Source organism: Mesoplodon bidens, assembly GCF_964165515.1.
Source record: "Mesoplodon bidens genome assembly, chromosome: 4".
NCBI classification, from domain to species: domain Eukaryota; kingdom Metazoa; phylum Chordata; class Mammalia; order Artiodactyla; family Ziphiidae; genus Mesoplodon; species Mesoplodon bidens.
The window spans coordinates 48,939,687-48,967,323 of NC_138160.1; the positions used below are offsets into that span (position 1 = coordinate 48,939,687).

Sequence of the window (27,637 nt, forward strand, 5' to 3'; positions counted from 1 at the left end):
ACCTCCTGCTCCTCTTCCACTTCTTGTCACCCCTGAGACAGGAAGACCAACCCTTCCTCTCCCTCCTCCCCCTCAGCCTACTCATTGTGAATACAATGATGAAGCCTTTATGATGATCCACTTATACCTAACGAACAGTAAATAATCATCATCCAGTCAATAAGCTTATCTGTTGTATATGTGTGTGTCTTCATGTGAAAATCTCATAACTGTACAGCAGGAACAGTATGAGACATTTTTGTGTCATCAACATCATCATCATCTAAGTATTCATTGTATAGAACATCCTGTGCAAGACTCCAAGTGAATAGCCTATTTTTACATAGGCATAAGATGAGTGATATTTAATATAAAACTACTACTGTGTTACTTTTTTTTACTATTTCATAACTTTGCTTTCAAAGAATTATATTACCATAACGTATGCCTCTCTCTCTTGTATTTGGAGAAACCATATATCAGCCTATCATCACAGGTAAGCGGCTTTTTTTTCCTTACATGTAACAGTACTATATGACTGTAATACTGTATGCCATAAAAATTTTGTAAGAATTCATTCACTAGTGTATAGGGTAGTCTACTATGGAGCAATCATATTGTTGCTTCTTTGTTATCAATGCATGGATCGTTATACCTGTAAATAAATATGAATTTCTTTTTCACATTATCTTTTTAAAATATTCTTTTAAATCCTAAATTTATGCAACACTTGAAGGGAGAGTTTAAGAGTTATCACATTATCTTTTCATTTGTGACGTCTAGTGTTAGTGATACATATAACATCTACAGTGTTTTGTACCATATAAGACAATATTGATGTTACATACTGACAGACAATTCATCTTGTAAACAGATGATGTAAACTTACAATATCAATAAATACTGTCTATCTGTATGTCTTTTTTGGAAAAATGGCTATTGAGGTCTTCTGCCCATTTTTTAATCAGGTTGTTTGTTTTTTTGATATTGAGTTGTATGAGATGTTTATATATTTTGGGTATTAACCCTTTATCATACATATGCTTTCCAAATATTTTCTCCCATTCAGTAGGATGTCTTCATTTTGTCAGTGGTTTCCTGTGATGGGCAAAAGCTCTTAAGTTTAATTAGGTCCCATTTGTTTATTTTTTATTTTCTTTCCCTTGCCTGAGAAGACAAATGCAAAAAAAATACTGCTAAGACTTATGTCAGAGTGTACTGTCTATGTTTTCTTCTAGGAGTTTTATGGCCAATCAGCACATAAAAAGATGTTCAACATCGCTAATCATCAGGGAAATGCAAATCCAAACCACAATGAGAAGGACTTGCCTGGTGGCACAGTGGTTAAGAATCCACCTGCCAATGCAGGGGACATGGGTTCAAACCCTGGTCTGGGAAGATTCCACATGCCGTGGAGCAACTAAGCCCGAGAGCCACAACTACTGAGCCTGCACACCACAACTACTGAAGCCTGTGCACCTAGAGACCATGCTCTGCAACGAGAAGCCACTGCAATGAGAAGCCCGCACTGCAACAAAAGAGGCCACTGCAATGAGAAGCCCGCACACAGCAACGAAGACCCAATGCAGCCAAAAAAAATTAATTAAAATAAATAAATTTTTTAAAAAAACAATGAGATACCATTTCAAACCTGTCAAAATGGCTATTGTCAAAAAGGCAACAAATATAAGTGTTAGTGAGGATGTGGAGAAAAGGGAACCCTAGTACACTGTTAGTGGGAAGGTAAATTGGTGTAGCCACTATGGAAAACAGTATGGAGTTTCCTCAAAAATCTAAAAATAGAATGACCATATGACCCAGCAATTACACTCCTGGGTATATCTCTAAAGAAAATGAAAACACCAATTCAAGATTACATGCACCACAATGTTCATAGCAGCATTATTTACAACAGCCAAGATATGGAAGCAACCTAAGTGTCCATCAACAGATGAGTGGATAAATAAGATGTAGTAGATATATACAATGGAATATTATCCAGCCATAAAATGAAATTTTGCCATCTGCAACAGCATAGATGGACCTGAAGGGTATTATGCTTAGCAAAATAAGTCAGACAGAGAAAGACAAATACTGTTTATTTTCACTTGCATGTGGAATCTTAAAAAAAAAAAAAGAATGAATGAATATAACAAATATAGTACAGTACTATAAATGTATTTTCTCTTCCTTATGATTTTCTTACCCTTTTCTCTAACTTATTTCATTGTAAGAATACATTATATGATACATATAACATACAAAGTATGTGTTAACTGACAGTTAATTATTATTGGTAAGGCTTCCAGTCAACAGTAGGCTCTTAGTATTTAAATCTGGGGGGGAATCAAAAGTTATACTAGGACTCCCTCATGTGAGAGCATCTGAATCACAACTAACTGCTGAACAATCATCGACAGGAAGACACTGGAACTCACCAAAAAAGATACCCCACGTCCAAAGAAAAAAGAGAAGCCACAATGAGACAGGATGAGGGGCACAATCACAATAAAATCAAATCCCATAACTGCTGGGTGGGTGACCCACAAACTGAAGAACACTTATACCACAGAAGTCCACCCACTGGAGTGAAGGTTCTGAGCCCCACGTCAGGCTTCCCAACCTGGGGGTCTGGCAACGGGAGGAGGAATTCCTAGAGAATCAGACTTTGAAGGCTAGCGGGATTTCATTGCAGAACTTCGACAGGACTGGAGGAAACAGAGACTCCACTTTTGGAGGGCACACACACAAAGCAGTGTGTGCACTGGGACCCAGGGGAAGGAGCAGTGACCCCATAGAAGACTGAACCAGACCTACCTGCTAGTGTTGGGAGGGTCTCCTGCAGAGGTGGGGGGTGGTTGTGTCTCACCGTAAGGACAAGGACAAAGGACACTGGCAGCAGAAGTTCTGGGAAGTACTCCTTGGCATGAGCCCTCCCAGAGTCCGCCATTAGCCCCACCAAAGAGCCCAGGTAGGATCATGTTGGGTCACCTCAGGCCAAACAACCAACAGGGAGGGAAAACAGCCCCACCCATAAGCAGACAAGCAGGTTACAGTTTTACTGAACTCTCCCCACTGGAACAACAGCCAGCTCTACCCACCACCAGTCCCTCCCATCAGGAAACTTGCACAAGCCTCTTAGATAGCCTCATCCACCAGAAGACAGACAGCAGAAGCAAGAAGAACTAAAGTCCTGCAGCCTGTGGAACAAAAATCACATTCACAGAAAGACAGACAAGATGAAAAGCCAGAGGACTATGTACCAGATGAAGGAACAAGATAAAACCCCAGAAAAACAACTAAATGAAGTGGAGATGGGCAAGATAGGCAACCTTCCAGAAAAAGAATTCAGAATAATGATAGTGAAGATGATCCAGGACCTCAGAAAAAGAATGCAGGCAAAGATCGAGAAGATGCAAGAAATGTTTAAAAAAGACCTAGAAGAATTAAAGAAGAAACAGAGATGAACAATACAATAACTGAAATGAAAAATACACTAGAAGGAATCAACAGCAGAATAACTGAGGCAGAAGAAAGGATAAGTGACCTGGAAGAAAGAACAGTGGAATTCACTGCCACAGAACAGAATAAAGAAAAAAGAATGAAAAGAAATGAAGACAGCCTAAGAGACCTCTGGGACAACATTAAACGCAACAACATTCGCATTATAGGGGTCCCAGAAGGAAAAGAGAGACAGAAAGAACCCGAGAAAATATTTAAAGACATTATAGTCGAAAACTTCACTAACATGGGAAAGGAAATAGCCACCCAAGTCCAGGAAGCGCAGAAAGTCCCATACAGGATAAACCCAAGGAGAAACACGCCGAGACACATAGTAATCAAATTGGCAAAAACTAAAGACAAAGAAAAACTACTGAAAGCAGCAAGGGAAAAATGACAAATAACATACAAGCGAACTCTCATAAAGTTAACAGCTGATTTCTCAGCAGAAACTCTACAAGTCAGAAGGGAGTGGCATGATATCCTTAAAGTGATGAAAGGGAAGAACTTACAACCAAGATTACTCTACCCTGCAAGTATCTCATTCAGATTCGATGAAGAAATCAAAAGCTTTACAGACAAGCAAAAGCTAAGAGAATTCAGCACCACCGAACCAGCTCTACAACAAATGCAAAGGCATTTCTCTAAGTGGGAAACACAAGAGAAGCAAAGGGCCTACGAAAACAAACCCATAACAAATAAGAAACAGGTAATAGGAACATACATATTGATAATTACCTTAACCATGAATGGATTAAATGCTGCAACCAAAAGACAGGCTCACTGAATGTATACAAAAACAAGACCCATCTATATGCTGTCTACAAAAGACCCACTTCAGACCTAGGGACACATACAGACTGAAAGTGAGGGGATGGAAAAAGATATTCTATGCAAATGGAAATCAAAAGAAAGCTGGAGGGCTTCCCTGGTGGCGCAGTGGCTGAGAATCCACTTGGAAAAGAAGAAGTAAAACTGTCACTGTTTGCAGATGACATGATACTATACATAGAGAATCCTAAATATGCCACCAGAAAACTACTAGAGCTAATCAATGAATTTGGTAAAGTTGCAGGATACAAATTTAATGCAGAGCAATCTCTTGCATTCCTATACACTAATGATGAAAAATATGAAAGAGAAATTAAGGAAACACTCCCATTTACCACTGCAACAAATAGAATAAAATACCTAGGAATAAACCTACCTAGGGAGACAAAAGACCTGTATGCAGAAAACTCTAAGACACTGATGAAAGAAATTAAAGATGATACAAACAGATGGAGAGATATACCATGTTCTTGGATTGGAACAATCAATATTGTGAAAATTAGTATACTACCCAAAGCAATCTACAGATTCAATGCAATCCCTATCAAATTACCAATGGCATTTTTTACAGAACTAGAGCAAAAATATCTTAAAATTTGTATGGAGACACAAAAGGCCCCAGATAGCCAAAGCTGTCTTGAGGGAAAAAAACAGAGCTGGAGGAATCAGACTCCCTGACTTCAAACTATAATACAAAGCTACAGTAATCAAGACAATATGGTACTGGAACAAAAACAGAAATATAGATCAATGGAACAGGATAGAAAGCCCAGAGATAAACCCACGCACCTATGGTCAACAAATCTATGACAAAGGAGGCAAGGATATACAATGGAGAAAAGACAGCCTCTTCAATAAGTGGTGCTGGGAAAACTGGACAGCTACATGTAAAAGAATGAAATTAGAACACTCCATAACACCATACACAAAAATAAACTCAAAATGGATTAGAGACCTAAATGTAAGACCAGACACTATAAAACTCTTAGAGGAAAACATAGGAAGAACACTCTTTGACATAAATCACAGCAAGATCTTTTTTGACCCACCTCCTAGAGAAATGGAAATAAAAACAAAAATAAACAAATGGGATCTAATGAAACTTAAAAGCTTTTGCAAAGCAAAGGAAACTACAAACGACAAAAAGACAAACCTCAGAATGGGAGAAAATATTTGCAAACAAATCAATGGACACAGGATTAATCTCCAAAATATACAAACAGCACATGAAGCTCGATATTAAAAAAACAAACAACCCAAACCAAAAATGGGCAGAAGACCTAAATAGAGATTTCTCCAAATAAGACATATAGATGGCCAAGAAGCACATGAAAAGCTGCTCAACATCACTAATTATTAGAGAAATGCAAATCAAAACTACAATGAGGTATCACCTCACACCAGTTAGAATGGGCATCATCAGAAAATCTACAAACAACAAATGCTGGAGAAAAGGGAACACTCTTGCTCTGTTGGTGGGAATGTAAAGTGATACAGTCACTATGGAGAACAGTATGGAGGCTCCTTTAAAAACTAAAAATAGAATTACCGTATGACCCAGCAATCCCACTACTGGGCATATACCCAGAGAAAACCATAATTCAAAAAGACACATGCAGTCCACGCATCGCGATGAAGAGTGGCCCCCGCTCGCTGCAACTAGAGAAAGCCCACGCACAGAAACAAAGACCCAACACAGCCAAAAATAAAATAATTAATTAATTAATTAATTTTAAAAAAAGAAAAATGGCTGTTTCCAGGAGAGAGAAAGCAGAGCAGGGATCCAGACCATGCTTAAAAAAAAAAAGACACATGCACCCCAATGTTCATTGAAGCCTTATTTACAATAGCCAGGTCCTGGAAGCAACCTAAATGCCCATCGACAGACGAATGGATAAAGAAGATGTGGTACATATATACAATGGAATATTACTCAGCCATAAAAAGGAACGAAACTGGGTCATTTGTAGAGACATGGATGAATCTAGAAACTGTCATACAGAGTGAACTAAGTCAGAAAGAGAAAAACAAATATCGTATATTAATGCATATATGTGGAACCTAGAAAAATCGTACAGGTGAACCGGTTTGCAGGGCAGAAATTGAGACACAGATGTAGAGAACAAACGTATGAACACCAAGGGGGGAAAGTGGGGGGGTAGTGATGAATTGGAAGATTGAGATTGACATGTATACACTAATATGTATTAAATGGCTAACTAATAAGAACCTGCTGTATAAAAAAATAAATAAAATTCAAAACTTCAAAAAAATAAAATAAAATACACACTAAAGGGCTTCCCTGGTGGCGCAGTGGTTGAGAGTCCGCCTGCCGATGCAGGGGGCAAGGGTTCGAGCCCCGGTCCAGGAAGGTTCCACATGCTGCGGAGCGGCTAGGCCCATGAGCCATGGCTGCTGAGCCTGCATGTCCGGAGCCTGTGCTCCACAACGGGAGAGGCCACAACAGTGAGAGGCCCACGTACCGCCCAAAAAAAAAACACACACTAAAAAAAAAAAATACAAAGCGCAGCACAACACAATCTGCAGTTGCTTGAATCTGCAAATGTGGAGATACGGAGAGCAAAAGAAAAAAGTTATACTCGGATTTTTGACTGTGCAGGGGGTCGGCGCTCCTAACCCCTGCATTTTTCAAGGGTCAACTATATTTTGTTTCAAGGTCAACAGTATTTGAGAACTACCCCTGTTCAATCTACCTTCTCTGGCCTAAAGAGCTTTGTCTCCATCTGAAATTGGAGCATTCAGTAAGCCAAGCTCCTTTGATTTTTCTGAATTCCATTGCCCCATTCCCTACTAATGATGCATCATTCTCTATTAATGATAATAACCAGGTATCATAAATTCATAGGAAAGAAAGCTGGGTAAGGATTAAAGAAAAAAAGAATTTCAAGAGCAAGTTGGTGAAGACCAAGTGGATAAAACAAACAAATATAAAGGGAAGGATAAAGTAACCTGATAGGGAACGTGTAACTATGACCACAAATGGAAGACCAAGACAGATAAATCACAAGTTTGAAATTTTCACAAGTTAATCACCAAAAAGCCTAAGAAAGGATGTTACAAAACAAAAGTTTATCAGTTACCAGGAGTTGCCTTTTGTGAGTGAGGGCAATCTACTTCAACCTTCTATTTAATGCACCATACTGGCATCTTTTACATCCAAAGACAGCAGTTACCATCTGCAACCTCCGTGAGAATCAGTTAGACTAAACAGCCCAGTACAGAACTTTCAGCCCCCCCCACCCCCGCCATGTGTAGCCATTATTCGTAGTAGACTCCATTCCTGTGCCTCAGGGATCCTGAGCTCCATCTCCTTTTCTCTGATTGCTACAGGCCAATCTGATCTGGTGCTTAGCTCTCAGGCGGTCCCAATACACACAGAAATTGTGGCACTATTTCCTAGGCCCAAAGAGCTGCCCCAGTTTTACTACCTCTATAGGCATTGCTTGTTATATCAGTCTGAGTTCTCGGTTGCAGAAACCAATTCTGGCTAATTTAACCAGAAAGGAGTTTGAAGATATCCTAGTAGGTCACAAAATCAATAGGAGAGCTGGAAAACCAGGATCAGAAAGTTAAAAAAAAAGCTGAGACAAAAGGAAGCCCCACAGCACACACAGCAGGAACCACAAGAGACAGGCTAGTATGAAAGCCACTGCTGGCACCAGGGTTGCTTGTCCTTGCTCCTGCAGGCCACCACTGCTATCGCAACAAACTCTAAGCTGTCCAAAGTCCTAGGTAGTAACATACCAACAGCCAAGTGTAGGACATGTGCCTGCACCGTAACTGCTCAAGGGCAGGGAGAGAGCGTCTCACCTGCCTAGGCTTCCACTGGGGGCGGGGCCCTCCTTCCCACCAAGGCTCACACAAACAAGGGATCCCACAAACTAGAAGAGGAGTCTAGAAGTCGTGGCAGCAAAAAATAGCCAAACATCTACTGTATATTTTTCTTTTTTTCTTTTTTTTTTTGGCTGCGTTGGGTCTTCATTGCTGTGCATGACCTTTCTCTAGTTGTGGTGAGCGGGGGCTGCTCTTCATTGCGGTGCACGGGCTTCTCATTACGGTGGCTTCTCTTGTTGCGGAGCACGGGCTCTAGGCATGCGGGCTTCAGTAGTTGCAGCATGTGGGCTCAGTAGTTACAGCACATGGGCCCTAGAGCACACAGGCTTCAGTAGCTGCAGCACGTGGGCTCAGTAGTTGTGGTGCACGGGCTTAGTTGCTCCGCGGCATGTGGGATCTTCCCGGACCAGAGAACAAACCCGTGTACCCTGCATTGGCAGAAGGATTCTTAACCACCACGCCACCAGGGAAGTCCCCTCTACTATATATTTCTCCATCATTATCCCACAGCTATGACACTGTGAGACGTGGACATTCATTCTTGAGCCTTGTGGGAGGTATGGGGACCGAGACTCTGAGACACTCACCCAGCTCCAGCTCCGGAGGCTCCAAACTCCTTGAGACATTAAATAGGAACAAAGCCATTCCGAAGATTTCAACGCCCACTAAACACTGTAGATGTGCCAGAAGAACTACAAGGTATTATGGATTGACAGTTGCCTTGAAAAGACTTGAGTTACATTCCAGGCCTCAATAAAAGAAAATGCCAAACATCAACAAAGATTCTAAATGAAAATAGCAATTTCAGACTAATGAATAATACATTTAAAACACGGGGCTTCCCTGGTGGCGCAGTGGTTGAGAGTCCGCCTGCAGATGCAGGGGACACGGGTTCGTGCCCCGGTCCGGGAGGATCCCACATGCCGCGGAGCGGCTAGGCCCGTGAGCCATGGCCGCTGAGCCTGTGCGTCTGGAGCCTGCGCTCCGCAAGGGGAGAGGCCACAACAGTGAGAGGCCCGCATAACGCAAAAAAAAAAAAAAAAAAAAAATGTCAGACTTGGGCTTCCCTGGTGGCGCAGTAGTTGAGAGTCCACCTGCTGATGCAGGGGACATGGGTTCGTGCCCCGGTCCGGGAAGATACCACATGCCGTGGAGCGGCTGGGCCCATGAGCCATGGCCGCTGAGTCTGCGCATCCGGAGCCTGTGCTCTGCAACGGGAGAGGCCACAACAGTGAGAGGCCCGCGTACCGCAAAAAAATATAATAATCAAAAATAAATAAATAAATAATGTCAGACTTCAGGCAAACCAGAAGGTCTATGGAGCAGTTAGGGTCTAGCCTGGAATTTGACTATAAAATGTGGGCCCTTCCTTCTTTTTCAGCCCCATGGCTGGCATTCTCATCCAGGCAACATCACCCCCGCCATTTACCTTAAAAACCTCACCAGTTTCACTGCCTTAAAAATCTATTCTATTACTACTGTTCAATTAACTCTATTCTATTCCCTTTTTTCTGGCCACACGGCACGGCATGTGGGATCTTGGTTCCCTGACCAGAGATCGAACCCATGCCCCCACGCAGTGGAAGCACAGTCTTAACCACTGGACCACCAGGGAAGTCCAATTAACTCCATTCTAGAACACAGACGTCATTCCTACTCAAAACACGGACCTTGGCTGCCTTTTCCTTTTACATAAATGTCAACTCCATAGCCAGGTATTTAAGAAACACCACCAAATTTAGCCCTATGACTTCCTGACCTAAAACTTCTTCTCCAGCGAGGCTAGTTTCCTCCCTCTTCTCCCAGTGAAGCCGGCTTAGGTATATCTGACTGAGAGCCGTGGTCCTGTCACCTGAAATGTGCTCCCCCTTCCCATCCCATCTGATCATCCAGACCCTATCCCATTCTCAGGACCCAGATGGACGTCCTCCACCTCCCTCCTCCAGGAGATCTCACAGAACTCCAGTCCACACCGACTGGGTCACAAACACAATTCCTGCACTGACCGACACAGACAACATTACCATGCTACAGTCTGGTATGATGTAGTGAAGTGGTGGGAAGGGCGGCAACTGGGGGGAATTTGCTCCAATTAAAGACTTGCAGGTTCACAATTTTTTAAGACACTGTGTTACAAGCTAATAACATTACGTGCCTGTGGGGAAGGGAACTGGGTGGAGAGTTTGTTTTTTCTCTACTCTAGTCAGTTCCAGGTTTATTTATTCCAGGTCTATTATCACACTGTTTAGCCCTATGGCATTTTAGTTTCTGATAAAGCAAAAGGTCTTGTTGCCCAAGATTTTGGGGGCTACTTTTCTGCCTTCTCTCTTCCGGATGAATTTTTACTACTGTCGACTGAAAAAAATGGACGACCTACAACTTCAGAATCATGTATTATTTGGCGAACTTTCTCAGGACTTCAAGCCTCGAAGGCAGCCTCTCAGATAGCTCTGAGAAACTGCTCTGAAGAGGGAAGGGGAGAGCCAAGATATATAGGAGTTTTGTAACAAAGTCCAGATAGTGGGAACATCAAAAGATTAATTAAAGAAAACCATATATCTCAAGTTAATTAACTTGGCGTTTTTCTATGTATGGGAAGATGCAAGAGTCTGGGCTCACTGAAATCATCCCTTTGACATGCACCTTAGCTATCTGGGGCCAGTATCCTGTGCTCTCCCATCCTGAGTCCCCTCAGGGCTCAACAAGGTGGCTGCAGTGGCTGATCGCTCGATGGCTGCAACATCCTTTGTTTACTGATAATGGCAGGCAGCATTCTTAGTCCACAGAATCCAGAAGCAAGTGGGGTACTGGTATAGAGCAGAGGTGCCTAAAAGAAGTCATCTTATTATTGTAAACTTCCAAACAATACAATTTATCGATTACTCTTTTACTGGAATGATTTTAAAAATTGAAAATAAAAGCAATATGTATTCAATGTGTAAAATTAAGAAGAGAGAAAATAATTTATGCTGTCTTTAAGCCCTCTATCCAGAAATAACTACTGTTAACATTGTGACTTTTCTATATTTTTTTGCTTGAGCCTTTACATGGGAAAAAGTAAGAATAAACTATTTTCTATCCTGCTCTTCCCCCTCTACCCCCCACTCTATTTCTATTGTGCATTTGAAAGTTATTTAGCTTCTTCTCATCCAGGACAAAGTAGCATTTAAGGTATAAAAAAAAAACAACACAACCTGAGAATAAATAATAAAAATAAGAAAGCTTCAATGCAAGTTCAAGGCCTGAACCCCACCTGGGGGAGCAAGGTAGAAGGGAAATTTTTATGTATATACTCTTTTGTACTTTGTAAATTTTGAAACACATGAATGTATTACCTTCACAAAATACACAAAACTGAAAAACAAAAATGGGAAAAAAATTTCAATGATTAAAAACATAATGCCAGTTAAACAAAACAGCTGTGTCAACCCAAGGACTGCCAGTGTAGTACCTCTAAGCTTTTGTTACAGGTTCATTTTGGTTAATAAATTCAATACTGCCTTGGTTCTGCTACATATCTTTTTTATATATGCATACTCTCTCTCAAAAGAGATTGCAAAATTAGGGAGGAAAAGAATGTTACATTTCTTTCGTATCTTCTACATCGCCTAAGACTTGGAAAACACCTATGATAAGTAACTCAATATTTGGAACCATAAAAGTTTAGAATGGAAAAACACCTTAAAGATATAGTGCAGCCCTGTCATTTTTTTTTTAATTTTTAAAATATTCCAACCCACCCCTCCTAATCTCTCCAAAGCCCCTTTCACAGTTTGCTCAGTGAAATAGTGTTGATCATTATTTGAAGGAAATGAGAGCTACAAGTCAGCCCTGTGATTTTATAGATGAAAAAAACTGATGCATAGGAAATGTACAAAATTTATCCAACTATCACAGGATAAAAACTCAGGACTTGAGGAAATGAATAAAAACAAAAGAAAAACAAAACTCACAATCATAATTTTAAGCTTTACTATAAAAATAAAAGGTGTCCACTAGAGGGAGCCAATAGTCCATTAACTTGAAGAAATTCCTATTGGCCCCTTCAAAAGACCTATAGGGTAATAATAAAGACTTTTTCCCACAGCTACAGAAAATGACTAAAGGGCCATATACCTCAATCAATGTAAATTTGGATTTCTTTCACTAGAGGTAAAAATAGAGACTTTTCAAATCTCCAGCATTAAAAAAATGTTATTAGCATATAGTAAAATGTATTCTTTTCTTGTGTGTGTGTGTGTGTGTGTGTGTGTGTGTGTACTGCTCTATCAATTTTAACACACATATACACTTTGTAAAACCACCATCACAGTCAGCAAACAGAACAATTCAATTATTCACAAAAAACCTCCCTCCTGCTCTTAGTCACACCTCCCACTGCACTGGATACACACAGAAGCGTTCCATATAGATGTTCAGTGTTTATCCATTCACCCATAGGAACATTTGAATTAACAGAGCTGCTATAAATATTCAGGTACGGAAGGGTAAGCTGGGACGAAGTGAGACGGTAGCATTGACATATATACACTACCAAATGTAAAATCGATAGCTAGTGGGAAGCAGCCGCATAGCACAGGCAGATCAGCTTGGTGCTTTGTGACCACCTAGAGAGGAGGGATAGGGAGGGTGGGAGGGAGGGAGACGCAAGAGGGAAGAGATATGGGAACATATGTATACGTGTAACTGATTCACTTTGTTATAAAGCAGAAACTAACACACCATTGTAAAGCAATTATACTCCAATAAAGATGTTAAAAATATATATATTCACATACAAGTTTTTGCGTGAACATAAGTTTTCATTTCTCCAGGGTAAATGCCCAGGAGCAGGAATACAAAGTCATATATAAGTACGTGTTTAACTTTAAAAAAGACTGCCAAACTGTTTTCCAAAGTGACTACCAGTCTAGGCTTCCCACCATCAATGGGGGAGATTTCCAATTGCTCTGCATCCTCTCTTGATTTTGGCGTTATTAGTATTCTTATTTTAGCCATTCTACTAGATATGTAGTGGTATCTCACCATGGTTTTAATTTGCATTTCCCTAGTGCTAATGATGTTAAACATCTTTTCAAGTGCTTATTTGCTGTCTGTATATTTCTGATGAAGCGTCTTTATATATTTGATGAAATGTCTTTTCAAATCTATTATTTGTTGAGTTGTTTGTTTTCTTACAGTTGAGTTTTGTGAATTCTTTATATATCCTTGATACCAGTTCACTGTCATATATGCGATTTACAAATATTTTCTCCCCAACATTCACTTGTCCTCTCATACTCTTAACAGTGCCTTTCACGCAGCAAAAGTTTTTAATTTTGATGAAGCCCATTTTATCATGTTTTCTCTTTTATAAATCATGCTTTTGGTGTCATGTCTAAAATCTCCTTGCCTAACCCCAGGGCATAAAGATTTTCTCCTGTTTTTCTAAAATTTTTTTAGTTTTACATTGAATTCTATGAATGAATTTCTGTATTAAAAAAATTAGGTTTAGTTTGGAGGTTCATTTTTTTGCATGTAGATGAATAGATGTCCAACTGTCCCGACATTGTGAGCGTTGGTGGTATAGTGGTAAGCATAGCTGCCTTCCAATTGTTCCAACATCATTTGCCGAAACGACTAATCTTTTTCCTTTAAGTTACCTTTACATCTTTGTCAAAAATCAACTGGCCATGTTTGTGTGTGTTTCTGGACTCTGTTCTGTTCCACTGACCCAAGCGTCCATGCAGCCCTTCACCAACACCAGTCTTCATTACTGTGATTTTATAGAGTAAGTCTTAAAACTGGGTAGCATGACTCCTGCTTTTTAAATAAAGAACAGGGTAAGTCACATTCAAGAAAGCTGACAAAATCTACATAACAAATTTTAGGTTCAAATTAAACATTTTTGGAAATAAGCCAGAAAAAAAAGCAAATATGAGGGAAAAGACAGAAAGAAAAGGAGAGAGAAATGAAGTAGAAGAAAAAGAAAAGGGGAAAGAAGTGGGAACATGCCAGTCATACACATAAAGTGGTATAAACAGAGAAAGAAATAGAGAAGGAAAGAAAAAAAGGAACAGGAAGAAGTAGGAAAATAAAAAGAAAATGGTTCCCTGCACATTAGATCACAAGCACTACACCCGAGCCAGTGAATTTCTATCTGTAAGCCATGAACACCTTGGTTACAACTGCATACCAGAGCTGGCATCAGTAGTAAGAACAGGGCAAGGGCCCGGTGGAGGCTCCAGACCAAGGACCCATCCTGCTAAAGATCTAAAATAGGCCAAACACTTTCCTCATTTAATAGTTCAAAACAAGCAATGATCATAATACACACTTCTATTTCTATATAATTATATTCTATATAATCCACTTCGTTAGGTTTAAATAATCCTATGTAACTATCTGTTCCCATACATAAATGGGCCGATTCAATAATCACCATGGAATTTACTGTTTTGCTTAGAGGTTTCAAAGAGACAACTGTCTAGTTCTCTGAGGATGAACTATCCACCCTGTCTACCATACGGGGTTGTCACGAAGATCAAATGAGATCATAAAGAATTGCTTCATAAACTGAAATTTCTTATAAAAATACAAGGTAGTATCACTGGTTCTCTTCATCCAAAGTCTGGGGCCACGAAGCTTTGTTAGACACAGATGACAGCATATGGCTCGACTACGAGGACCCTTTAGTGAAATCTAAAATTGTCTCCACCGGCAGCCAGTCCAGCTCTCTTTCTAGTCCCCCATGTTACTGACAGCAAAGAGTGGTTCAGTAAATAGCTCTGGGTCCTCCTGTGCAAAATCTCCTCTGTTAGGGACATTCAAATATTAGGATCTTACTTTCCTTTCCTTACACACAAAAATTCACTATTTCCCCCTACTTTCTATACTTAACTCTTGGATTCTTGAAAAATAAAATCATAGTTAACAAATGTAAATGCAGTCACACAGCAAATATGACATGTTTTTGAACTAAAAATAAGATTTGACACATTCCAAAATAAAAGCTTCACTCATCATTTCTGTTATAAAATTCTCCTGTGGTGTGTGTGTATGTGTGTGTGTGTGTGTGTGTAATTTCTGTCTTTAAAAAATACTCTAAGTCTTTATATTTCATGTTGCTTTCTCTAACTATGCCCTTCTGTAATTCACAGACCCAGGAAACCACCTATCCCCTGCTATATTTATGTAAGTGTTTAAGCTGATTATGTTTACCTTACCTCCTTTATTTGAGAAGACAGCTGATCATTTAATATGTATTACATAGTACTTAATACATTACTGGAACTCTGTGAATATATGAACGTGTGTTGACTACACTAAATATTTCTTGTTTATGATTCTGTTTACTCATTTGGTCATCAGTTTATTTAATAAGCTAGTCAACCTCATGCCGTGGCAATGGAGGCAGTTTGACACGCCACAAGAACACAGGCTTCAGAGATAGAGACCTCAGTTTAAATCCTGACTCTTACTACTACCTGAGTGACTTTGGACAAGTCAGTAACTTTGGCCTCATTAATTTCCTAATCTTTAAGATCAAGATAATACCAGCAACATCTACAGGTGCTGAGTTCCATGACGACTGTGCAAGGAGTCTGGCACATCACAGGTGTTGTTGGTATCAGTTCCTTTCTTAGACCTTAGAACTAAGGTCTAAGAAAGTTCTAAGTAAGAACTTAGTAAGATGCTGTACATCTGAAACTAATATAATATTGTAAATCAACTTACACTTCAATTTTAAAAATAGGCAATTAAAAAAACAAAAGAATCCCCAATGAAGTATGGCATGTGGAACCAAGGATAGAGTTTCCACTGCCTGATACTAACAAGCACTATGGTATCAGAACGGGCTAAAATCACCCAAGATTCAATTAAAAGTTGGATCAGCAAGCCCGAAATAACTGCCAAATGGAGAGACAATTAATTGCCCAGCTGACAATCTTGACATCTAGAAGAGGGAGATTGCTGATGAAATTCCCTGACAAAGTTAGATCCTAAACATACAAAGTTGTCTGGCCGTAGCCTTGGTGCTGGTGACCACCCTCACCTTGCTCTGCAGCCTTTCTCAGCTGCTAGTCCCCAAAGGAACCAAAGAAATGACTCAGACAGGAAACAGTCACGTTTTCTCTGCTCAAACCCAGGTGTCCCAGTGGCCCCAAAATGCCTCACTGAATGTGCTATAAGAGAATTCCTTATTCTTCTGTTGGAGTAAAAGGCAGCAAGTATTAAGGGCCCATCATCTTCGTTTCTTCATTTAATACCTCTCAGGTTCTTAGCACTTTGGTAGCCCTCTCTGTAGATAGCTCAGCAATTCCTCTTTTCTGGACTCCTGTGACTTCATTCCTCTTTAGTACTCTCCCACTCCCAGAATCCTAGGCAAGTCTCCTCCACCTCCAGCAGTGAAACAGGTTAGCATGCAGTGAGGACAGAAGTGTCAGCAGAGAGACATCCTTGCCCTCAGATTATTGGGTAGTAAGTGAGCAGTCATAAAACAGCACTAAAACATGAGCAAAAATGTTTAGGGAAAAGCAGACATGCACCGCAGGGTTAATCTGAGACATCGGGGAATTCTAGTACAACTCTTCATTATAGATAGACCTGAGCTCCACTTAAAGATCAGACGCCTCTGCCACTAACCCCCTGAACACACACCTTCACACTGCTCAGAAAGGTGCAAGCCAGAACTACTGTTTCACCCTTTCAGGTTCCCCAGGAGAGGTACTAAGCTACTATAGCCATCCTCCCAGTGTGCAAAAGGCACAAAAAGTCTTCCTTACTGAAAAGCCACTGCAACCAAAGACTACTTAAGGGGTGCTCTATGAAGAAAAGAGCACCAAGAAAAACTGCAATCAATTCTACGGTAGCAGCAGATTCAGTTCTCCACCCAACAAATCACAAGTAGAAGCATCACACCCACGGACAAGTAAGTTCTTTCACATGAGGAAGTTTCAATAGACTGACCAGATCCACTGGTCCTCCCCAAACTCCTCCCCTTCGGGGCTGACTTGTTGCCATTACCTGTACAAGTGACGGTTGTCTTCAAAGTCTTCCTGGCCCCATTTTCCCTTGATGTCTTCAATAACGTGATTCTTCAGGAATTTTTTTAGCAGCTGGACCGTCTGTTTGCGGGTCACTTCGGGGCCAAAGTTTTGGCTGCGCCTCAACAGCTCGTGTAGCCAATCCACAGCTTCGGCCGCTGTGAAGCAATGTTCATAACTTTTGAAACGACAGCGATGTTTCCGTAACGGCATCTTGGTGCGAAAAAGCTCGACTGTTTCATTCCACTAGGGGCAAAAAGAGAGGAAGGCATTTAGTGATCGATTGAGTTTTTTACAAGGTTATTACATCCCAAATATTTAAGACAATGAATGCAGTTTTTCCATTTAAAAGACTGCCTTAAGGGGACTTCCTGGTAGAGCAATGGTTAAGAATCTGCCTGCCAATGCAGGGGACACAAGTTCGAGCTCTGGTCGGCGAAGATCCCACATGCTGTGGAGCAACTAAGCCCATGCACCACAACTACTGAGCCTGCGCTCTAGAGCCCACAAGCCACAACTACTGAAGCCTGCGTGCCTAGAGCCCATGCTCCGCAACGAGAAGCCCGCGCATCGCAACGAAGAGTAGCCCCCTCTCGCCGCAACTAGAGAAAGCCCATGTGCAGCAATGAAGACCCAACACCGCCAAAAATAAATAAATTTTTTAATAAAAATAAATAAGTAAAAGACTGCCTTAATAACAGACGGAGCCTTGAAATTTTTTTTATTTACAACCTTTACACGCTAAAGAGAAAGTAACTTTTACAAATGCATTTATTCATGCAATAAATATTTACTGGAGATGTTGCCATCAAGTTGTCCAATGATGTGAACTTAACGGATTTTTACATTAATGAGAAACATATGAACAAAAATAATCGTAAAACTGAGCTCAATATTCATAATTCACTTCTTAGAGCCCTGTGTTTAATACAAGTTTACCTCATTCAGCAAGTATTTACTGTTTGTTACACGAAAGGCACTGTATGGGGAGAGGAAAAGGGAGATGCATAAAATACAGTGCCTGGTGTCAAAGCATGTTTAAAAATTCTGCATTATATTTTCCTATTTTAAAAAAATCTACCTGGTCCGGGAAGATCCCACATGCCTCAGAGCAACTAAGCCCGTGTGCCACAACTCCTGAGCCTGAGCTCTAGAGCCCATGAGCCACAACTACTGAGCCCGCATGCTGCAACTACTGAAGCCCGCATGCCTAGAGCCCGTGCTCCACAACAAGAGAAACCACCACAATGAGAAGCCTGCGCACCACAACGGAAGAGTAGCCCCCGCTCGCCGCAACCAGAGAAAGCCCGCGCACAGCAACGAAGACCCAACACAGCCAAAAATAAGTAAATTAATTAATTTTTTTAAAAATCTAGACATCCAAGCCATCATCAGCCATCCCTAAATTAAATGAAATGTTCACATATGGTGTTCTTCCTGCATAATTACTCCAACATTTTCTTAGGACCCTCGTCTTCCCACCATTCCTCCTAAAAGTCCCGAAAACTCAGTCTTACTCTCATAACCATTCTCTCCCTTCTCATGCTCCTCTTTCAAGTCTATCACTTTACAGACTCAGAACCTTATTTTTCACCTACCTTCCTACTGAAATCAGCTCTTCTGGTTTCACCTTTTTCTTTCAGTGATAGTTCTGACCTCAGCATATTCTTTTTATTTTGCCCAACACTGGTTCCTTGTCTTCTCTTCCAACCAGGCCTCTTCTTCCAGGTTTCTCTTCATATGCTCTACTGCCCAATCACCTCTGCACCTGTTGTCCCATTTCTCTTCTCCCTTTGATGGCTAACTTTCTCAGCCACAGTAATCATTCCTGAGTATACAACACCAGGTGCTTCAAGGGCCCAGGTAGGGTCTGTGCAAGCAGGCACCCTGGATGTGCAGCACCAGGCACAACAAACACACATTTGGTACTCAACAAGCAAACGCCTAACTGGCCTTTCACTTTCCTTATTTTTTTTTTAACTACCCCCTAACTTCATGCAACTTAATTCTACTTTGACTCCCAGTCATGTCTTTCTCCTGGCCAAACTCAAACATCTTTTTGTCCTATGCATATCAATCTTTGTACTTCATTTGACACTACTATAAGCCATGCTCCAAATTAAGTTGGACCAGATTTAAACTTTTTTTTTAACTTTCTTAAAACCACACACAAAAACAATACAAGCTGTAGAGTAAGATAACCTATAACCAGAATTTCCTTTTTTTTTTTTTTTTGCGGTACGCGGGCCTCTCACTGTTGTGGCCTCCCCCGTTGCGGAGCGCAGGCTCAGTGGCCATGGCTCACGGGTGCAGCCGCTCTGCGGCATGTGGGATCTTCCCGGACTGGGGCACAAACCCGTGTCCCCTGCATCGGCAGGCGGACTCTCAACCACTGCGCCACCAGGGAAGCCCCAGAATTTCTAAAACAAAACAAAAAATTCAAATCAAGAAAGGACAGACATTCCATAGAAAAATGGAAAAACACTTAAACAGGCACTTCACATAAAAGAACCTCCAAATTTACCATAACATATGCAGATATTCAATCTCATTAATTAGCAGTGAAATGTAAAAGAAATCTATAATGCAATACCACTACATGCCTACAGAATGGCTAAAATGAAAAAGACAGGCAATACTAAGTGTTACCAAGGGAACGTGGAACAACTGGAAATTATATGCACACTGTATAACCCAGCAATTCCATTCTTAAGTATATATGTCACAGAAATATGTTCAACAAAAGCCACCCTGTTCATAATAGCACTATCTTAATAGACAAAAACAACCCAAATATCCACCAACATAAGAACAGATAAGCAAATTGATTCATGCAATGGAATGCTGCACAGCAATGAGAATGAACTATTGCTACATGCAATAACATAGATGAATAACATAGATAAAATATAATTGATATAAGAAGGCCAGATAGGAAAAGTACTATATGATTGTACTTACATAGAGTTTAAAAGCAGACAAAAGCTAATCCATGGTATTAGGAATCAAAATAGTGGTTAATTTGTATGGAGGTGGAGACTGGGAGGGGCAGAGGGACATCTGGGCTGCTGGTAATGTCATATTTCTTGACCTGGGCATTGGCTAAATGGGGCGCTCACATTGTAAAAATGCACTGAGTTGTACGCCTATAATTTCTGTGCTTTTCTGTACATGTTATGCAGAATAAAGGGCTAAAAACAAAACACACATACACACACACACACACACACACACACTCATATATTAAAATCCTCCTTGAGAGCAATCCACAATTTTAAATTACCAACCTGAAAGTTGATAAATATGAACTAGCTGATTGTGCTGGTAAACTGAATGTGGAAGAGATTAAGGAGGGTAGCCGAAGAAGAAACGAAGTGAGTGGATGAAAGAGGGACTTGAATGTAAACAGAGGAGAAGCAGGGCAAACTGGCTAGAATGAAATAATGAACAGCAGAAAGAGAGCCCAGGAAGAGCCCATGAACGTTGATTTAAGTTCACTCTCTGCCCACCTCCCTGACCAGGTTACTGTGACGTCTCTCGTGAGATCATGCTTACAAAAGCCCTCTGTAAAAGATAAGGCATTCCTCAAGCGTAAGGAGAATATATAAAATTCCCAGGATAATCTCTTAAAACAAATGACAGGTTCAATCTATTCTGGAGCTAGAAGGAAACTTTGGGGCAAAATCAAGATCCAAAGAGGACAGGCAAGTTGGCACATGTCACTCAGGTATTTAGTCTCATAATAGGATCTGGAAACCTGCTCTATGCTCTCCTTCTCGAGTGGTCATTTCATTATAACAAGAACCTACAAACTTCAACATAGCTTTAAACAATTTCCACATATTTTTAAACGTTGGTTGTTTGGGTCTTTTTTTCAGTTCTCTGCTGACACCAAGCTTGCATTTCAGTCCTGATTAATATATGTTGGGAGATGGGGAGGAAAGATTTAATAAAAAAGAGTTTTATTTATTTTAGGTTGATTGATAAACTTAATGCATAGTACTTGATGCATTACTTAATAAAAGAATGAAGATACAGCTCTCTGGGACCCAATATTTCAAAATATAAGTAAATATACCTGTTATTTGACTCAAGCTGGTTAGCAGTTCCTCTACTGCCACTTTAATTACAGAATAATGCACACTGTAACAAATTAAATGCAGAAATATATACAAAAGAGTCTGCCCTGTCTCTCTCCAATCCCACATATCTATTAATCATACACACACATATATAGAATCCTTCCCTTTGTATGTATGTATTGTTTATTATCACTGTCGCTGTTTGCTTCCTTTTTGAAGAAATGAGATCATCCATATTGTACATATTATCCTACAACTTGCCTTTGCATTAAACATACCAGGATATCTTTGTGTCAGTACCTATAGATATAGCCCATTTTATGAATGAATGAGTTCCATAATTTATTCAACCATTTTCCAACTAATGGGCATGCAGCTGTTTCCAGTTTGTTGTTTCACAAGTATATCCTTGTTTACATAACCTAACGTATCAATCCTTTTATTTATTTATTTTTGATAGAACCGATTTCTAAAGGGTATCAGCTTATTTAAACCAGTTGTAGCAATTCACACTCCCAGCAATGCTGTATGAGCCTGCTGCCTTACCTCTGGCCATTTCTAGATATTATCATTCTTTTGTCTGCCAATCTATACACAAGAAATGGTATCTTTATATTTTGTTTGTATTTTCCTGCCTTTATCGTCAGTCATTTTTATTTCTTCATTTGAGACTTGCCATTTTTCTTCTGGGTTGTCTTTCTCTTTTACTTAATTTTAAGAACTGTTTAAATCTAGAATTTGAATCTAAGTGCATAGAAGTCAGGAAAGTTACTCTATTTTGCTCAGTTCAGTATCCCCACAACTGAGGACATTGCCTGACATACAGTACATGTATTTAATAAATATGTATTGAATTAACATAAATAGGAATATTAATCCTTTTTCAAATATATTAGAAATGTTTTCCCCTGACTTATCAATTTGTTTATTTGGTCTCTAGCTATATAAAAGTTTTACTGATGATTATATTATTTTAAGAAAACAAATATATCTTCTTATCTTTATAGCTTCAGGGTTTACTCCCTCAATTAGGAAAGTTTTCCTATCCTGAGATATTAAAAATATTTATCAAATTTTTCTTTTAATATTTTACAGGGATTTTAATATTTGAATCTTCAACTGAAATTTTTTATGCTGTGGGGAGGAGATCTCCAACTCTATTTTCTCCCAAATGGTAGTCAATTATGCTACCCTTCTCTCACTAAACTGAAATAGTAAGCTACCTTACATACTACCTTTCTTGATTCTGTTTCTTTTTTTTTTTTAATAGCCAGCTAGGAACGAACTTTGAAACTGTTAATGTTTTACTTTATTATTTTTTTTTACTTTTTAACTTTTTATTTTGTTTTTTTTAATTAATTTTTATTTATTTATTTATTTTGGCTGCATTGGGTCTTCGTTGTTGCACACGGGCTTTCTCTAGTTGTGGCGAGTGGGGGCTACTCTTTGTTGCAGTGCATGGGCTTCTCATTGCGGTGGCTTCTCTTGTTGCGGAGCACAGGCTCTAGGTGCACGGGCTTCAGTAGTTGTGGCACGCGGGCTCAGTAGCTGTGGCTCATGAGCTCTAGAGCGCAGGCTCAGTAGTTGTGGTGCACAGGCTTAGTTGCTCCGCGGCACGTGGTATCTTCCTGGACCAGGGCTCGAACCCGGGCTCGCCTGCACTGGCAGGCAAATTCTTAACCACTGCACCACCAGGGAAGTCCTTGATTCTGTTTCTGAACTCTTTTTTTTTTAATCCCACTGAGCTATTTGTCTATTCCTGAACAATACTACACTGGTGTGATTACAGTCTATTAATACTAAATTTAAATTTCTGGTAGGTCAAAGTCACCTATAGTCATCTTTTTTTAAACCTTTTAATTCCTCCACTTTTAATCTTCTGTATGAGCTTTCTACTCAATGCATCCCCACACAGGGGGGAAAAAAATCTATTAGGATTCTGATTGGTTTTTTAGCTCTTCTGGTGATAGCTAGTTTTCATTTTACACTAGAAAATTTCTAAGAAGACATCCTTATCAAAGCCTCATATCTCTTTTTTAGAAAAGCTTATAAAAAGAATTTTGAATTTATTTATTTTGATTTTTAATAGCATTTAACATTAGGATATTTACTCAATCCATGAGACACTTTAGATTTTCAAAACCTAGCAAGGACCATGATCTCTGCTCCCACTTATTTCCAAAAATAATTCAGTGGTTATTTGGCTACTCTGCCAAGAAAGAAAAAGTTATCTTTAAAATAACTCACTATCCTCAGTAACATTTAGAAAGAAAATATCCTATGTCAACAAAGAACTAGATAGAGCTTGAGAATGTGATTGTTTCAATGACGTATTACGAGAGAATCTTTATAGCAAAGGGGACAAAACAGATTTGTTTTGTGATTAAAAAAACATTTTTTGTTTATTTCAAACCGCTAGTTTAAGGCATAAAGAATCATACAACTGGGGCTTCCCTGGTGGCTCAGTGGTTAAGAATCCACCTGCCAATGCAGGGGACATGGGTTCGAGCCCTGGTCCAGGAAGATCCCACATGCCGCGGAGCAACTAAGCCTGTGCTCCACAACTACTGAGCCCGCGCTCTAAAGCCCACAAGCCACAACTGCTGAGCCCACGTGCCACAACTACTGATGCCCGCGCGCCTAGAGCTGGTGCTCTGCAACAAGAGAATGAGAAGTCCAGGCACCACAAGGAAGAGGAGCCCCCGCTCGCCGCAACTAGAGAAAGCCGGCACGCAGCAACAAAGACCCAACACAGCCAAAGATAAAAATAAATAAAAATAAATTTATATTTAAAAATATCATACAACTGTTTTTGCTTAACAACGTGACAAATACTGAGTGTTGAAATGTGCTTCCTATTCTTTTCTCTTGAATATTTATTCCATTTCTTTACTTCTTAATATCAAAAATATTATGATATAGCACCTGGCCAGGGACTTCAGAGGCAAACGCTAGATCTAGGTGTACTTGCCACATACTGGCAATGTGAACTTGATCAAGTCAGTTCACCCCTTTACGCCTCAATAAAATGAGGGAATTGGACTAGATAATCTTTAGAGTCCATTCAAACTCAGATTCAACGATGGCTGTAGGTCTTTTAAAGTTTACTAGTTGCATCAGAAGATATAGACAACTCAGAATTAAGTTCAAAGAAAGGATCAGTAGATTTAAGCAGTTTTCAGAAAAAGCAGTTTTCTTTCTCATTCTTTTTTTTTTAATTAATTAATTTATTTATTTTTGGCTGTGTTGGGTCTTCATTGCTGCACACGGGCTTTCTCTAGTTGCAGTGAGCGGGGGCTACTCTTCGTTGTGGTGTGAGGGCTTCTCATTGTCGTGGTTTCTCTTGTTGCAGAGCACGAGCTCTAGGCGCGCAGGCTTCAGTAGTTGTGGCATGTGGGCTCAGTAGTTGTGGCTCGCGGGCTCTAGAGCGCAGGCTCAGTAGTTGTGGCACACAGGCTTAGTTGCTCTGTGGCATGTGGGACCTTCCCGGACCAGGGCTTGAACCTGTGTCCCCTGCCTTGGCAGGTGGATTCTTAACCACTGTGCCACCAGGGAAGCCCTCTCATTATTTCTTTTTAACTAATGAACTATTTAATATGTGGGTTAAAGTGAAAGCTATTTCAGTGAAGATGAATAAGTTGCTAATTAGCTTCCATATTCACCATGAATTGACTTACAGAGTCTGTCATTTTATTTTGGGCATAGAAATTTACCTAGTCCATAAAAAGCTATTTTCAGATAAGACTTCGGTGTCTTAGAAAATGGAGCTGTACATGGTTTGAGAAAGTATAGTGAGCCATGAAAGGAGGAAGTAAACACCTGCTCTTTGTGTACCAATAGGTTTTTCCCAAGCTTTTCCTGAAGATTATGTTGAGGATGATGTTGGGAGAAGATGGAAATGCTAAGCTGGGAGCCAGGGAGGAAAGGTGAGCTGGGGCAGGTAAGTAAAGAGAGGACTAAGCACCAGGTTTATGATTTAACTGATGAAAGCTGTAAAGCACAACTGAATTATGTCCAGGGACAGAGATTTTACAATGAGGGGAAAGTACCTGTAATGACTACAGAGATCACTGATAAATCAGTAATATTCACTTAAGAAAAAAAAAAAAATGGGGGCTTCCCTCGTGGCGCGGTGGTTGAGAGTCCGCCTGTCGATGCAGGGGACACAGGTTCATGCCCCGGTCCGGGAAGATCCCACATACCGCAGAGCGGCTGGGCCCGTGAGCCATGGCCGCTGAGCCTGCGCGTCCGGAGCCTGTGCTCCGCAACAGGAGAGGCCACAATAGTGAGAGGCCCACGTACCGAAAAAAAAAAAAAAAAAAGGCTATTGTTTTCTGTGTTTTCAAAAATCTTAGTTTACGATCAAGATTCTCAAATAGAATAAAGTTGAGAACTGAATTGACTACCTAGGAAATTGTGGTGATATTTAGGTATTTTCATTAATTATTCACATTTAATTTCCTACTTAACTTGATCAGTCTTAGCTAAATCTGACTTGAATATCACTTCTTGGGGACTGAAGACTTCTGAAGAACAGGGTACTTTTCTTTGCAAATTCCTTTGATAATATTTTAATGTGACTCAGAATCAAGAATGCCTTTCACATAGGCACTCTGCATCTATAAAAAGTGGTAACTCACACAATTTTGTGAATGAGATTTAAAAAACAGTTCCAATTATCATGTAATTTATTTTTTTAGTCTAAAGCTGGAAGAATGAGAACTGGTTACCCCAATATCCAGAGTCTCTCTCTATTTCCCCTGCATTAGTGCTGTGAATAAATTGGCAGTAGGGGAGTGTTATTTTCCCTCCACAAAGAATAGTAAAGTTTTTGAAAGCCCCTGATAAAGCACAACCTGTATCTCATCCTTAAAGATGGACCTACCAATACACCATTGTAAAGCAATTATACTCCAATAAAGATGTTAAAAAAAAAAAAAAGATGGACCTACCAATAGCCTTGACCCCAGATGGTTTCAAGTGGTAGAGGCAACTGTGAAGTGGAAGCAGATATGAAAAGAGGTTTTTTAAAATCCTATTTGCTCCCTGCTACCACCGTCCATACCTCTTAGAGGCAGGTCCAAAGGAAAACCTAAATTTATATGTGTTGAATTTTTTTTCAATGAATGAATCATTATGGGTATCTGTAGTGCATTGTTTGCAAAGATGAGTACAATAACTCCTTCCATCCTGTTCTCATCTTTTCCTGGATATCCCTTAGGGTGCATAGAACAATGAGCCTAATTCCTAAGTTAGCTGTGGCCAGAAGTGTTGACAGACCAAGGAGAGCAGTCCTTTCCTCCCAAATCACCTTTAAGCTTTCATAGAAAGTTGTCTAAAACTTACTCTAGACATTACCAAATTATCGCCACTTACTCCATTATGAAATCGCTAAAATCACTTGCTCCAGGTCACAAAGAAATCAAGTACGCCTCAGAACTCTGATTACCAAAGCTCTTCTCCCAGGAAAACAGTCAGCATCCTGGACCAAGGTCTGCAAAGGCTCTTTCAAACCATAAGTCCGGGCCCACCCTCCTCATTTAGGTCGGTGCTCACAGAAAAAGAAACGTCAGGAGCCGGAAATGTGGCCAGGGCGATCCACCTCTGTTCTGGGCACCGTTAGAAAGAACCTCAAGTGTCACCACAAGTGACACTCGGGACGGAGACACGCTCCAGGCGGCGGGTGGCCCTAAAGTTACGGACTGGGGCGTTGGATTCCGGACGACAGGAGAGGGGAGAGGGGTGTCACCCTGGTCTTCCGGGCGCTTTAAACAGGGAGGCGCCGTTGATTGGCGAGAACCCAGCCAACGTCTCGGGATCGAAGCTGCGCCCACCCTGGACGGGCTGGGCCCCAGGCCCCGTTAGCTTTTCTTTGAGCGTCGTCCAGAATACCGCCGCCCGACCCGAAACACGTCCCGCCTCCAGACCCGGGCCCGGCCTGCCCTGGAGAAGCTAGGACTGACGAGTACGCAGTCGGCACTCAGGCCGGGGCCTCGCTTCGCCCAGATCCCGGCATGCACACTCACCAGCCTGGTGGCCCGGTATGGACCGGGCCCCACGATGCGGTGCTCCATGGCCCGCACGCAGCGGCGGCCGCGGCCACACAAACGCAGATTCCGGAGAGTCCTAGGCGCCGCAGTTTGAATCTCGAGCCCACGCACTGCAGGCGCTGATTGGGCGGTGCGGCGGCACGTGACGGGAACTGCGGGGCGGGGCCGCTGCGGCCCCACGGAGGGGGCGGTGGGCGTCTCCTCCGAGACCTCCTGCTGCGGAGCGGCAGTAGGTTCACAACCGCCCTGGCTGGAGTCCGCGGCCCACCCTTGCCCACCCCGCGCACACGCAGGCAGTCTCCGCAGAAGGGTC

General features: G+C 40.9%; 1 protein-coding gene across 2 annotated transcripts in view; it reads right to left on the reverse strand.

Annotated features, from left to right (window-relative positions):
• Window positions 1-27,401, reverse strand: part of DEPDC1B (DEP domain containing 1B) — a 113,448-nt gene extending 86,047 nt beyond the window's left edge. For both annotated transcript variants that reach the window (XM_081233386.1, XM_081233387.1), the window contains exons 1-2: window positions 27,301-27,401; window positions 17,173-17,438 (exon numbers count right to left, since the gene is read on the reverse strand). In XM_081233386.1, coding sequence (XP_081089512.1) covers window positions 17,173-17,438; window positions 27,301-27,348 — 314 coding nt within the window. In that variant the 5' untranslated portion in view covers window positions 27,349-27,401. The remainder of the gene's footprint in view (window positions 1-17,172; window positions 17,439-27,300) is intronic.
• Window positions 27,402-27,637: the final 236 nt, after the last annotated feature.